This window comes from Hylobates moloch, unplaced genomic scaffold (genome assembly GCF_009828535.3).
Source record: "Hylobates moloch isolate HMO894 unplaced genomic scaffold, HMol_V3 SCAFFOLD_29, whole genome shotgun sequence".
NCBI lineage: Eukaryota > Metazoa > Chordata > Mammalia > Primates > Hylobatidae > Hylobates > Hylobates moloch.
Window position 1 is genome coordinate 3736088 of NW_026652304.1, and position 15624 is coordinate 3751711.

Here is a 15624-nt window from a genome sequence, read left to right on the forward strand (position 1 = left end):
GTGCTGGGATTACAGGCGTGAGCCACCATGCCCAGGCCCTAGCTCATTACTTTTAAAAAGTAGGACTTGAGTTTCCAACTATGTGATCTTCCCACTTCCAAATTTATTATTGGAGAGAGAGATAAAACAGACAGAGTCTCGCTCTGTCGCCCAGGCTGGAGTGCAGTGGCGCGATCTCAGCTCACTGCAAGCTCCGCCTCTGGGGTTCACGCTATTCTCCTGCCTCAGCCTCCCCAGCAGCTGGGACTACAGGCGCCCGCCACCACGCCCGGCTAATTTTTTTTGTATTTTTAGTAGAGACAGGGTTTTGCCATGTTGGCCAGGCATGAGCCACTGCGTGCAACCATTATATGATTAAATCTTATAGAACTACCTGACCTGGGATCAGGTATCATATAAGAGAATCCAGGTAGCTGGAGAGGTCCTTGGTGACCACTGTCCTGGCTACTGCAGTGAATTGGACAGTAACAGAACTCTCTTTGCAGGGAAATCTGATCCTGCAGCCTATGAGCAATGACTGTGCTTTCCTCATCTCTCTCCTTCTGTCTGAGCTCAGAGTCTATGGAGAAAGCCCCAATTATTGGCTGTATGTAGGACCAACATACATGGATCTTTCTAGAGTAACAAGACACAGTAGACTGTCCCCAGAGTGCCAGGATTATAGGCATGAGCCACTGCACCTGGCCAACTTTGTGACTTAGTAAATTTGCAAAATGCAAGTTACCAAAGAATTTTATATACTACCTTTAAATAGTCTTATTTCAGTTGCAGGAATTAGGAACATTTATGTTGATGCCATATGAGTAAAGAAGCTTTAAAAATTGTTTTGTTTCTCAATAAAATTTGTCAGTAGATTATTTCTAATTCATTGCCATTAAGCATTGTAATACTCAAAAATCCCACCTGAGGCTGGGCATGGTGGCTCAGGCCTGTCATCTCAGCACTTTGGGAGGCTGAGGTGAGCAGATCACTTGAGCCTACTGCGGAACATGGCAAAACCCCATCTCTACTAAAAATACAAAAATTAGCCAGGCATGGTGGCACGCATCTGTGGTCCCAGCTACTCGGGAGAATCGCTTGAGCCTAGGAGGTCAAGGCTGCAGTGAGCCATGATCGTGCCACTGCACTCTGGCCTGGGCAATGGAGACCCTGTCTCAAAATAAAAGTAAATAGGCCAGGTGTGGTGGCTCATGCCTGTAATCCTAGCACTTTAGGAGGCCGAGGCAGGTGGATCGCTTGAGGTCAGGAGTTCAAGACCAGCCTGGCCAACATGGTGAAACCCCATCTCTACTAAAAATACAAAAATTAGCAAGGCGTGGTGGCACATGCCTGTAATCCCAGCTACTCGGGAGGCTGAAGCAGGAGAATTGCTTGAACCCAGGAGGTGGACGTTGCAGTGAGCCAAGATCGTGCCACTGCACTCCAATCTGGGCAACAGAGAGAGACTCTGTCTCAAAAAAAAAAAAAAATAGCAAATAAATAATAATAATAATTTCCCCCTCAGTATTATAACTCAATAGTTAAGTAATATATCATTAAATTAGAATATTGGTCTCCACCAAGAAACCAGTTTGCATCCCAGCCCTGTGACCCACTTACTTGTGTGAACCTAGGTAGGAACCTGATCCTGAGCCTAACCAGAAAAAAATTGAGCTATTTATACCTGCCGTCCAGAGTTGTGGTGAGAAAGAGAAAGAGCATGTCTAAATGCCTTATATATGCCCATTGTTTATTCTTCAAAGAAAAACCTTTCTGATTTCTGCTTTTCATGGCATGATATCCAGAGACTCCCTGTGACTCTTCTTGCCTGAGATCTCCCTTCTCCAAGAGGTGTGGTGGTAGTTCCGGTGCAGGGTGTGTCTTCCGCTCTCTCTGTCGGTAGTTTCGTATTAGCTGTGTACTTTGCGTTATTCGATGGGTCGCCTTAGTTATTTACTGCTTAACTATCAAACATAAGCCTTTGTTTAGTAGAGAAATAAACAGTTCTTCTCTAAGTCCATCTTAAAAGAAAATAAGCCTGTATTTTCACATTTGTTTCCTGAAGTTTCTGATGCATACACCTTCAATATATGTTCTCTTTCTTTTCTGCAGATAGTAGTTCCTCAGGGAAGAACAGAAAAGAGGAAAGTTATATATTTGAGTCAAAGGGCGGTGGAGGAGGAGGGGAACACCCAGCCCCAGAAACAGGTAAACGTCCACCTTGGAAACCCTTTGCAGACTGTAGTCTTCTCAGAACTGCATGCCCTCTGGCTGAGGATATTCCCTGAGGCCATGAGAGCTCATGACAGGAGCAGTCCGTCAGTGGACCGAAAGAACTGGCTCCTCGTTGCTTGTATTGCACTGTATCTTGGGGCTCCTGATAGTAACCTACCATCTTTGGACCTCAGCTGCCTTTTCTATACACCCTTCCAGGTGTGACACCTGTGGAAAATGTCATACTTGTGGCATGGTGGGAGAACACAAGCTTTAGAGTCAGATGCCACAACTCAAATCCTTACTCAAAGCTGGGCACAGTGGCTCACGCCTGTAATCCCAGCACTTTGGGAGGCCAAGGCAGGAGGATCTCTTGAGCTCAGGAGTTCAAGACCGGCCTGGGCAATATGGCAAAATCCCGTCTCTACAAAAAATACAAAAATTAGCCAAGTGTGGTGACATTCGCCTGTAGTCCCAGGGAGGCTGAGGTGGGAGGATAACTTGAGCCTGGGAGGTCGAAGCTGCAGTGAGATAAGATTGTGCCACTGCACTCCAGCCTGGGTGACAGAGTGAGACCGTCTCAAAAAAAAAAAAAATTCTCACGCACTAAACTGTATGACCTTGAGCAGGCTATCTTATTTCCCTGGATCTCAGTTTCCTCATTCGTAAGATGAGGATAGTAACAATACCTGCCTCATAGGGTTGCTAAGAAGAATATATGGGATAATTAATCTAAAGCATTTAATGCACTGTGTGGCTCATATTATGAGCCAAATATAGAAATGATGGCAGTTATTACTGAGTTATTTATGGTGAAAGAAGAGTAAAGGTCTTAGAGTACCTAGTTCTCTTTCCAAGTGCCCTAGTGACAAAGACAGAAGACAATAGAAATGAGGGAAGGGTGTAGGAAGTAGAATATTACTAAGTGGAAGAAGAATACAATAATGTCATTAATTTTGGTTGATTTTAACTAGAAAGAAAAGACTTTGGACACCATCCTTTAGAAAGGCAGGCTTTAGTCTTAAATCCTACAAACTAGTAAAAGAAGCTTTAGAAGAACAAAATATAAGCTTAAGTTATAAACATTGAGAAAACTTTCTTTTTACCCTATTTATAATATTTGGATAATATTAAAACACAATGTTTAAACAATAGATAGCTAAGAATAATCTAGATGTCAAGTACCTGGGTGACCCCCTTGGTCTGCTGGCCTTCTGGACTTAGCCTGTCCCAAGATATTTGAATAAAAGAGGCCCTGTGCCCTATCAAGGGAAGAGGGAAACCAGCCTGCCTCTTGCCTCCCCATACATATGTATCCAGAGTCTCAGCTCTAGTTGGCTGTTGCCTATTCTGGTTGTTACATATTTTTTTTTATTTTGTTTTTGAGACATCGAGTCTCACTCTGTTGTCCAGGTTGGAGTACAGTGGCGTGATCTCAGCTCACTGCAGCCTCTGCTTCCTGGGTTCAAACGATTCCCCTGCCTCAGCCTCCCTAGTAGCTGGGATTACAGGTGCATGCCACCACGCCTGGCTAATTTTTGTATTTTTAGTAGAGATGGGGTTTCGCCATGTTGGCCAGGCTGGTCTCAAAACTTCTTACCTCAAGTGATCCGCCTCCCTCAGCCTCCCACCATGCTGGGATTACAGGTGTGAAACACTGTGCCCAGCCTGTTACATATTTTAAATGTCACCCCCATTCATATGAACAGAATACATAATTCATCACCCTAGCTGGTTACTGAGAATACCATTGTGTGTTTTAGAAGGAGCTAGAAAGTTGTAAATCTCAAATTATCCAAACTAAGCCAACTAAATATTAAAAGTCAAGAATAATTTTCAATATTCTGGCAAGTACTTTTGGGAGATTTCATTTTCCTTGTCATAAAAGCATTAAACAGGAATCAGATCAGACAGTTTAGCAGCCTCATATCTGACTTAGCAAATAGAACATTTTCCTAGATCTCGTCTGTTTCATTGTTACCATAGCTAAACCTGAGCCCCGGCATTGGGATTGGCATCTTCAATCACAGCTTCCTAACCCTTTAGCCTAAATGCTGGTGCTCATCTTTAAGCAAGTCCTCCAGACTGGGGCTGGGTGTTGCGGTCCAATTCGTGAGAAATGATTTGGGGTTCCTGGGGTTTTCTGTGGGTATTGACCAAAGTCTCTTTTTTTGTCCTGTTTCTTTGTAACATATGCAACTTATAGGAAGGTGGAGGGAGAATGACACCTTGGGGCCACTTAGCCGTGTCAGAACTTCTTTCATCAGGTGGAGACTAGGAGGCAGTAGTAGCTACTGAGGCCCCAAACTGCTGGCATGGAGAGACCAGGCAGCCATCTTGACACCTCCAGAGCTGCCGTGTGTGGAATGAGACAGCTGTAGAATCCAATTCCAGTCCATAGGGTTATCACCGATTTGCATCTTTCACAATTCTCTGGAGGAATGCTGGCCTCTTCCAGAACTTTGATACTTGACAGTCTCTAAAGCAGCTTTCCCATCCCCTCCTCTGGCAACCAGACACTTTCAAACTGTTCTTGAGAATCTTGTTCAGGAGTTTTACCTGGGATTCTAAAAATACACCAGAGTTGAAGTGCCGTGAGTATGTCAGCTCCAGGTCCTCTTGTCTTCAAGAGGCGGCCAACTATACCTGGGACCAGTTTTAAGCCCAGTAAATCAAGACTGTCTGGAGTGAACTTCCTCAGCTACCTGCCCCCCAAATGAAAAAACTCATCTGGTTGCATTCACCCCTCTTCCTCTCCTCCAGTACTAAAGGAAGAGGTGTCCCCTCTTTCCAAGGTCTCTCTCCCTGATCTGGATATAGCCCCTGATTTCCTCAGGTTCATTTCTCATCATCTCCTAGCTCTCCCACGTTTTTCTTCTCTGTTTCTTTACTGGCTCATTCCCCTGACTGTGATCACCTTCAGATTTCTTAATATGGAAAGAAACAAAGTAGCATCCTCCATCTTCTGTCCTCCCATAAATGAATTACCAATTGCTAAATCCAGTGGGCTCTCCAGGCTTCACCTCACTTGACCTTTCCTTAGCATTTGATTCAGCTAAGGACTTTCTTCTTGGATGTCTCTTTCCTCAGCTTCCAAAAGCCCACTCCCTACTATAGCGGTCGTCCTCCTATTTCTCTGACTGGTTGTCTTCTGTTTTTTTGGTCCTCTGCTTTTGTCTGCCCTCTAAATGCTGGTGTTTCCCAGGACCTTGTTCCTGGCTCACCTTTCTTCTTCCTTTCTCTCTGGCTGTCCTACCCACTATCGCGACTGCAGCTACCACCTTTATGCTGAAGGCTCCCACATATTTAGGCCCAGATAATCCAAAAGCCTAAGAGAAAATTCCGCCTGATCGCTGATAGGCATCTCAATCTGACAAATATCAAAAAATAAACTTATCTCCTTCAACCACGCAACAGTCTCTATCATACATCAAAATCACTCAAGCAAAAATCCTACAGACCAGGTAGATGGACCACCTATTTTATTAATACATCTGTGCTTCATATATAATTCTATCATAGTAAGTATAACACCTTGTTGCATTTTTTCCCATTTAAATGTCTGTCTACCCAGAATTAGTCATTCAAAAACAGTCTCATTTACATTTTGCAGAAGTAGAGTACCATAGTGGTTAGAACCACAGGCTCTGGGGCTGTCCCGTCTGGGATTATTTGCTAGCTCTACCACTTAACAATCTTAGACAAGTCACTTCAGTCTCTTTTTTTTTTTAAAGACAGGATCTTACTCTGCCACCCAGGCTGGAGTACAGTTTAAGAGCTCACTGAAGCCTCTACCTCCCAGACTCAAGTGATCCTTCTGCTTTAGCCTCCCGAAGTATTGGGATTATGGACATGGGCCACTGTGCCCAGCCTCACTTCTCTTTTTTTGAGATATGCTCTCACACTATCACCCAGGCTGGAGTGCAGTAGCCTGATCATGGCTCATAACAGCCTCAACTTTCTGGGCTCGGGTGATTCTCCTACTTCAGCCTTCCAAGTGGCTGGGACTGCAGGTGCATGACACAACTGGCTAATAATTTTTTGTAGAGACAAGGTCTCGCCATGTTGCCCAGGCTGGTCTCGAACTCCTGGGATCAAGCAATTTTCCCACTTCTGCCTTCCAAAGTGCTGGTGTCACAGGCCTGAGCTACTGTGCCTGACCCTCACTTCATTGCTGATGCCTTAGCTCCCTCATTTGTAAAATGAGGATAATAATAGCACCAATTTATGTGGTGGTTGTGAGAATTCAGTGATGTAAGCTATAAAGCTGGTATTCTTGGCATTAGCTTATCTTGAGGGGGGTGGTATTTATTTACAAATAAAAGGATTATCAGCACTTAGCTCAGTGTCTGGCACATGGAAGAAGGCTTTTAATGAATGCAGAATGAATGAGTAAATGAGAGCAAATGTTATAGAATGAGCCTACACAAAGGAGATGTTTCTCCACTAGTTCCACCAGTTGGCAAGATTCCTATAGCTAAAAACGGTTCCACCACATCATCTCCAGACCTGGCCTGGCCACAGAGTAGATCAGACTAAAAATAGAGCCTGCTAAGCTTGATAAAAAAGACTGATATTGGCACACCCTGTCCTTCCAGACTCCTGCAAGCCTTGCTGCTTCTAGTCTGGTGTCTAGGATCCGCCTCACGGGAAAAACTAAAGAAATGTTTTCCTTTAATGTCTAAAATCACACCAGCATATTTGGAAGTTAGTTTTCAACAAAGTTCTACTGACTGAGTCTGTTCCCTGGATTTAGAAAGGAAATAAATTTCTTAAGCCCTAAACAGAACAAGAAATCAGGAGTTAGTTCATACTTAGTTGAAGAATGATCATGTATGAATCCATAAATATAGTCTATGACTACAACAAAAAAATTTCGTGATCAGAATGCCTATTTCAGTTGGATATGTGTGATCAGATGGTAGTATGTGTACCCATTGATGCCATACAAATTTTGTAGGAAGCTGGTAGAGAATTTGGTTTTAAAGATGTCTGTGTTGGCCGGGCACGGTGGCTCACGTCTGTAATCCCAGCACTTTGGGAGGCCAAGGCAGGTGGATCACGAGGTCAGGAGTTCGAGACCAGCCTGGCCGAGATGTTGAAACCCCATCTCTAATAAAAATGCAAAAATTAGCTGGGCACAGTGGCAGGCACCTGTAATCCCAGCTACTTGGGAGGCTGAGGCAGGAGAATCGCTTGAACCCAGGAGGTAGAGGTTGCAGTGAGCCGAGATTGAGCCATTACACTCCAGCCTGGGCAACACAGCAAGACTCCATCTCAAAAAAAAAAAAAACGTCTAGGTTTGGGACCTGGACCTACAACTTACAGCCTCCTAGGCAAATAAGCAAATTACTTAACCTCGGTACACCTTAGTTAATCTGCAAAATGGTGGTAATACTAATACCAATTTGTTTGGATTAAATAAAATAGTGCATGCAAAGCGCGTAGCATATAGTGACCAGCAGCTGTCACTGTGACTAATCACTGGCTTGCCCTCTTCATGTCTAACCTTCTCAAAGGTGCGGTGCTACCCCTGGCGCTGGGTTTGGCTATCACTGCTCTGCTGCTTCTCATGGTTGCATGCCGACTACGACTGGTGAAACAGAAACTGAAAAAAGCTCGTCCCATTACATCTGAGGAATCGGACTACCTCATAAATGGGATGTATCTATAGTAATGTAATTTCAATAGCTTGGGGCAGGGACATGTTTTGTTTATAATTTATACATCTATTAAGTTCTGGATATTTACAGCTTCTTTTGTTTTTAATTGGGCCAGAAGATTCTGCAAATCCCAAATCTTTCTTTATTATTTATTGTAAAAAAATGTTCCTTAGAAAGTCGTAAAATATTTTGAAATTTAGAGAGGAATTCATGATTAAAGATTTCTAAAAATATAATTTTGATTTATGTAAGCTGCCCCTGAAAATAGAAATGTGTACTTAGCTGAGAGAAAATTCAGCATCTCAGGAGGTGGTATTAGGATGACTGTGTTAACCCATTACCTTTTAGAAGCCAACTGTTGGCCCCTTACCATGCTGGACTGCTATAGGCCCAGCTTCCCCTTGTTCTGTGGCCCTTTTCTTCCTCCTTGAAGCTCCCAATGTTCTTTTTCTTTTCCCCTCTAAACCTGTTTCTGAGAGTGGATCTCAAGCGAGTTCATGCCTTCAGTCAGATGTTACTTATGGTGGATATACCTAAATTATAAACCTTATGTACAAGTCAGTGAGCCTTAAGGAAGGTGAGTGTGGGTCCTTCCTAATCCCTCTGACATCATGTCATATAGGTGGCTGCCTCCTTAGACTGACCTTTGGGAGAAAAAAAAAACCCAGACTTTGAATTAGTAACAGCTCTAAGATGGTCATGCAGTGAGATAGGAAATCAAGATGGAAGCAGAGAATCTGGCATGCCAAAAACTAACAGAAACTTAGTTGAGGGCAAAGAGAGCAAGGAGAACGTTTAATACTTCGTTACATCAAGTCAACACTGCTCCATGGTGAGAGCACAGCAACTCATTTATATATATATAGCCTTTGTTGATGAAAGAGAAAAATGACAATTGAAGAGAGGACGTTGAGTGGATTGCTGGGTACAGCTTTTGTAAAAATGTCACTGTGGCTTTCATCCAATGGAATGAGTAGACTTTTTTTAATGCTATAAAATGTTAGAATGTGCCATCAGCTAATGCCAGGCTTACATATTTCTAGAGCATAAAGCAGTTTTTCACAAATTCATCTTTATAGAAAACCAGCATCTAGCTTAGCATCTTTCCCCTTTTAATTTGTAGGCTTTTAAAGGCAAATCATTCCCACCATCACTTAACACTGGGATTATACACATTCTAGAAATTATTCTGAGAGGAATGTATAGTATGGTGCCTATCTACACTCACATGATATTCTTATTTACATATTTTTTTTACCATAAGTGGCAAATATTTTAAAATATTTGAAAAACACTCCAGAATCTAGTACACTTTATTTTTAGACTGAACCTAAAGTAGGTTGTTCTTTTAACAAAGGGTTTAATTTGGGTGGGGAATATAACATATCAAAATACAGGAACAAATGGAAAGTTACTTCTAGAAAAGCAAAGAAATTGGGTATCATTTTTGTTTCTTGGGAAGCTAATTTTGTTGAATGTTTAGAATTGAGCAAAGATGTAAATTTTTGAAGGGCAGTGTAGAAAAATTAACTTTGTGAATGAACTTAAGATGTCTGTACTCTATATGTGATGCTGTGCAGTTTGTTTTTATATGGAAAGATGTCACCTATAGCCATAACCAATAAAATAAAAACTGATGAGGCATGCAGCTTTCAGCACATCTTTTATACATGAAGAAATTAATTTTGTGTTGCTATGGTGTTGAAATATCCAAGATGTTCTGTATCTATGTAAACATGATTCCTTTAATAAATTGTATTTTATTATTAAGCCTTTTTTTCCTTTTAATATAGTCATAAGTTGCTATTATTGACTGAGCTGTTACTGCATTATTTGGATTCAATCATACCAACCCTATTTTATAACGGGGGAAATTGAATATTAGAGAAAGTAACTTGCCTGGGGCCACATAAAGCATACTCGAGGGAAGGAGAATCAAGGTCTACAAAATATTTATATTATCAGGTAGACTGAATGTGACTTTTAAAAGTGATCTTACCTGTAGATTATCTGATTGAAGGAGTTCTGCATCTAAGACAATTGAAACATAATTTTAAAGGGAAAGGTGTCCACAATTTATCTCTTAAACATGTTCTTGTGTTTTACATGTCTTTTCCTAAGGCTCACTAACTCCTCCTGAACACTTAAAACTTACTTTTTCCTTTCATTCTTAGTAGACAGCAGCTACTCCTCCAGCCTTCCACAGCATTTTACTGTTTCAAATCAGCTGAGTACCCAATACATTCTCTTCCATAGGAAAATAACAGGATTTTTTTCATCTTGTTCCCAATGACTTTGAAACCTGTGGTCTGGCCCCACAACTCAGTCCCACTCAGCAACACCTCTCTTCAGTTACTGATGGCTGTTCACATTGCCCTTTACTAGATTTTCCTTTGACCCACACATAGAGATGCTTTTTTTCTTTTTTTGGGACCGAGTGTCACTCTGTTGCCCAGGCTTTAGTGCAGTGGTGTGATCTCAGCTCTCTCAGCTCACTGCAACTTCCGCCTCCCAGGTTCAAGCAATTCTCGTGCCTCGCCCTCTGATTAGCTGGGACTACAGGTGTGCGCCACCATGCCCAGCTAATTTTTGTATTTTTTTAGTAGAGATGGGGTTTCACCATGTTGGCCAGGCTGGTCTCGAGCTCCTGACCTCAGGTGATCCACCCACCTCAGCCTCCCAGCATTACAGGCGTGAGCCACCACGCCTGGCTGAGATGCATATTTCTATTTCCCTTTCCATTTTGCTGTTCAAGGCCAACTCTGTTGATTACTTCACCTGTGTAAACAAACAGGTGTGCTGTGCCCCAGAACACAAGCCACCATCCTTACCTTCAGATGTTCCCTCAACATCATGTTGATGATGCCTCTTAACGCAGCATCTGAGCCTAAGATTCCGTAATTTGGGCTCCTTGTCAAATTCAATTATAGTATCTCAAAACAATTTCATGTTTTGGCTTGCTTTCTCAAAATGGATTATGCCACTTTATTCCTAGCAGAATTACTTTAATGTTTTGTTTTCTGGACTTCAGGTTTTCTACAATTTTTCGGATTAAAATTGAACGAGAATTTCTAACAAAGAACTGCCCAAGCTGAATACAAAGAGGGAGAAGCTTAGTTTGCAGTTTGCCATTCACAAATGTCTCGTCTCGTTGGCTTTTTTTAAGCATCTGTGTTGCAGACTTTTCTGTTCCTGTCCCCATTTTCCGACCTACTGGATTCTAGTATTCTAAAAATAAAATGAATATTTTAAGTTATAGCTACTTTAGTGGATAAACACAGATTCTCCAGCTAAATACAAAACCACCAAGGACAAAAATAAGGTTAGACATCCCAAAGCTGAATGTTTTTGGGAATTGACTGGTTAGAACTGAGCCTTCTCCTATATTTCCCATATTTAGGTCTAAGCATCTCTTCCTTCCTACTTATTTTAATTCTCAAATCACATCAGTTTTTGAAATCTTATGTCATCACCCTGGAAATTGGAAAGAGATCAATTTATAATATTATTCAGCTTAAATCCTTTTATGAAGTTATTTCAAAATTTAGGAAACTTCTCAAAATATTTTAATACAAAAATGTTAACTTTTACAAAAACAGCTTAGGGAAATTGGGCCAGGTGCAGTGACTCATGCCTGTAATCCCAACACTTCGAGAGACGAGGTGGGCGGATCACCTGAGGTCAGGAGTTCGAGACCAGCCTAGCCAAAACGGTGAGACTAAAAATACAAAAATTACTAAAAATACAAAATTAGCTGGGCATGGTGGCAAGCCTGTAAAGCCCAGCTATTTGGGAGGCTGAGGTGGGAGAATCACTTGAACCCAGGAGGTGGAGGTTGCAGTGAGCTGAGATTGTGCACTCCAGCATGGGCAACAGAGCAAGACTCCAAAAAAAAAAAAAAAAAAAAAAAAAAGACCACACGCAGTGGCTCACACCTGTAATCCTAACACTTTGGGAAGCCAAGGTGGGCAGACCACGAGGTCAGGAGTTCGACACCAGCCTGGCCAACATAGTGAAACCCCGTCACTACTACAAAACTTAGCTGGGCGTGCTGGTGTGTGCCTGTAGTCCCAGCTACTCGGGAGGCTGAGGTAGGAGAATCGCTTAAACCCAGGAGGCAGAGGCTGCAGCGAGCCAAGATAGCACCACTGCACTCCAGCCCGGGCAACAGTGTGAGACTCTATCTCAAAAAAAAAAAAAAAAAGCTCAGGAAAATAGTGTATGGGCTTTTTTTTTTTAAAGGTACTCTTTCATTTTCATAGTCATTTCATATGACCAAGTACTCAAAATTCAAATGAATCAAAAGAGTTCTTACATTTAAACAAAACAGTTCTACAGATGAAACTAGAGATCTCGATAAATCTCTAAATATATGATCTAGAGATTTGTGTATAGAAAAATAAAGAAATCAGAACCATGAACTGCAATCTATGAGACCACAGCTTTAACTTTTTTTTTCTGCCAGGGAGGTGGAAAGATGAAGAAAAACTGAGGAGGGTGAGAGGAGGGACAGACAGAAGCATGCCTCAGAGGTTCTGAGGGCCCCCTAGCACAGCACAGCACTATATGGGAACTGAAAGTCAGATTTTACTCTATTTTCTCTCCCACCAAGCAAAGGGCCATTTCACAGAGATTCCTGGTTGAAACAACACAAAGTCAGTTAAAAAGATGAAGCTGGGGCTGGGCACAGTGGCTCACGCCTGTAATCCCAGCACTTTGGGAGGCTGAGGTGGGAGGATCACGAGGTCAAAAGATCGAGACCATCCTGGCCAACATGGTGAAACCCTGTCTCTACTAAAAATACAAAAATTAGCTGAGCATGGTGGCGCGTGCCTGTAGTCCCAGACACTTGGGAGACTGAGGCAGGAGAATCACTTGAACCTGGGAGGCGGAGGTTGCAGTGAGCCGAGATTGCACCACTGTACTCCAGCTTGGAGAAAGAGTGACAGACTCTGTCTCAAAAAAAAAAAAAAAAAAAAAAAAAAGCCAGAAAGATGAAGCCGGAAGTGGGGAACCAACAATCATTATTGTAGCAATGATATTAGAAGGATTAAGGATAAGGAAATTATTGGACTTGATTCTCCCCCCGCCCAACTTTTTTTTTTGAGACAGAATCTGGCTCTGTCACCCAGGCCGGAGAGCAGTGGCGCAATCTCGGCTCACTGCAACCTCTGCCTCCTGGGTTCAAGTGATTCTCCTGTCTCAACCTCCCAAGTAGCTGGGATTACAGGCACCCACCACCACACCTGGCTAATTTTGTATTTTTAGTAGAGACGGGGTTTCACCATGTTGGTCAGGCTGGTCTTGAACTCCTAACCTCAGGTGATCCACCCACATCGGCCTACCAAAGTGCTGGGATTAAAGGTGTGAGCCACCGCGCCCGGCCTAATTTCCTTTTTATCATATTACAATACACAAACATTCCTTGGCCCCTTGGGTCAGCTGGTTTTCTTCAAGTGGGATTCTTTCACCAGCCCTCTATTTGAGCCACGTGCTAGGTTCAGTGAGAAGACAACACTCATCTTTCTGGAAAATGGTCAGAGGAATCCAGAGATCCAACTGAAATCCAATCAGAACCCATTTGTTTTACTGTTCAGTTCTTTAAGAACACAGTAAGTTGTAGGCAATGATTTATACCTAGAAGAATTTTAGCACTTACCTAAAATAAGGTATTAGCCTCTGAACCCCATTTAGAACTAAAAATAATCCATTTATTTCATTCACAATATTAGTGTTCAGTTACCATACTCATATATTTTAGTAACATATCAAACTATTGAAAATTTGTTAACATTTAAGCTGAAAACCAAAAATACTCACCTGGCTAATGAAACAAAACTAAGAAGCTTTGTTTCCTGGCTGACAATCACACACCAAGAATAGCTTCAAAAATTCTTGAGCATTATTACTCAAAGATGTTATTCTATTTTAGATCAATTGAATTTTTAAGATGCTTTAATAGAGGTGCATTATATACCAATTTTAAAAGTTCAGTGGGCCAGGCACGGTGGCTCATGCCTGTAATCCCAACACTTTGGGAGGCCAAGGCAGGCAGATCCCAAGGTCAGGAGATGGAGACCGTCTTGGCTAACACAGTGAAACCCCATCTCTACTAAAGATACAAAACATTAGCTGGGCGTGGTGACGTGGGAGGCTGAGGCAGGAGAATCACTTGAACCTGGGAGGTGGAGGTTGCAGTGAGTCGAGATTGCACCACTGCACAGTGAACATTTTTGAACAATGGCAGTTTTTAAAATTAGGGCAGTGGAATTTAAAATACTTGCATGAACAATGTTAATGGATTATTTTCCCCCCAGAATGTCATTTTCTTCTAATGTTATTGACTGGAAAAGAGTTGAAACCCTTGACCAGGTGCAGTGGCTCACACCTGTAATCCCAGCACTTTGGGAGGCCAAGGTGGGTGGATCACTTGAGGTCAGGAGTTCGAGACCAGCCTGACCAACATGGCGAAACCCCGTCTCTACTTAAAAAATACAAAATTAGCCGGGTATGGTGGCGCCTGCCTGTTATCTCAGCTACTTGGGAGGCTGAGGCAGAATTGCTTGAACCCAGGAGGCGAAGGTTGCAGTAAGCTGAGATCGCACCATTGCACTCAAAAAAAAGAAACCCTCAATAAAAAGCTGATATTCATAATTCAGGCTTAGATTATATGAGTGGTTTTTGTTTTAAGAGAGGGTTCTTAGGTTTCTATTAGAAGGGTGGAGGAAAAGAGTTTTTTAAAAAGAGGGGGAGAGACTGAGTCTTACTCGTTGCCCAGGCTGGAGTGCAGTAGCGTGTGATCATAGCTCACTATAGCTTCACTCACTACAGCCTCGAACTCCTGGGCTCAAGCAATTCTCCTGCATCCGCCTCCCAAGTAGCTAGGACTACAGGAGCACATCACCATGCCTGGCTAATTTTTGTTTTTTTGTAGAGACAAGATCTCACTTTGTTGCTCAAGCTGGTCTTGAACTCCTGGCCTCAAGCAATCCTCCACCCTCAGCCTCCCAAAGTGCTGAGATTACAGGTTTGAGCCACCATGCTTGGCCAAGATTACATAAATTTTGAGAGCTTGATTCAGCCTTTAATAAAACAAAATCTGTAGAAAAAATCTCATCTCAACAGGATCTCACTAGACTGAAACTTTTTGAAATGTTTTCATTGTTGCCCTTCATATTATGTAATCACTTCTATTAAGGAAAATGACATAAGGAAATGTTTTAGAAATTATGAATACTAAAGATTAAGGAGACTTTTCTTGACTGTAACCTGTACACACACACACACACACACACACACACACACACACACACACGTATATCTTACAGAAAAAAAAAACCCTTAGGCCTAGCTAAAACCCATTATTTCCATTTCTACCCATTTATTCATGCTCCCTTAAAGCCCATACCTGTTTATTCAACATTCTACAATTTTAATTCATAAACACGTAAAGTCCAAGAGCAGTGCTTGAACAATGCTGAAGGCATAGCACTTCTGTACTAATCAGGTGGCACTTGTTTGTCTTATCATATTTATATAATTGTCTCCTCAAACAGACTTCACATTTTTGAGAGTAAGGGCCTTTTTCTATCCCCAAAACCAAACATAGAGACTCACATATAGTAAAATGTTGGTAATGGCTATGAAAGGCACAGACCAGTGGATACATTTAAGAACTAATTTAAGTTGTAAAGAATATTTGACCTTGGCTGGGCGCAGTGGCTTACGCCTGTAATCCCAGCATTTTGGGAGGCCCAGGTGGGGGGAT

The 15624-nt window shown here is 42.1% G+C and overlaps 1 protein-coding gene across 1 annotated transcript in view; it reads left to right on the plus strand.

Moving 5' to 3' along the window:
• The window catches only part of LOC116463236 (low-density lipoprotein receptor-related protein 11), a 44954-nt gene extending 35328 nt beyond the window's left edge, over positions 1-9626 (plus strand). The window contains exons 6-7 of the mRNA XM_032146259.2: positions 2092-2187; positions 7713-9626. Coding sequence (XP_032002150.1) covers positions 2092-2187; positions 7713-7867 — 251 coding nt within the window. The 3' untranslated portion in view covers positions 7868-9626. The remainder of the gene's footprint in view (positions 1-2091; positions 2188-7712) is intronic.
• Positions 9627-15624: the final 5998 nt, after the last annotated feature.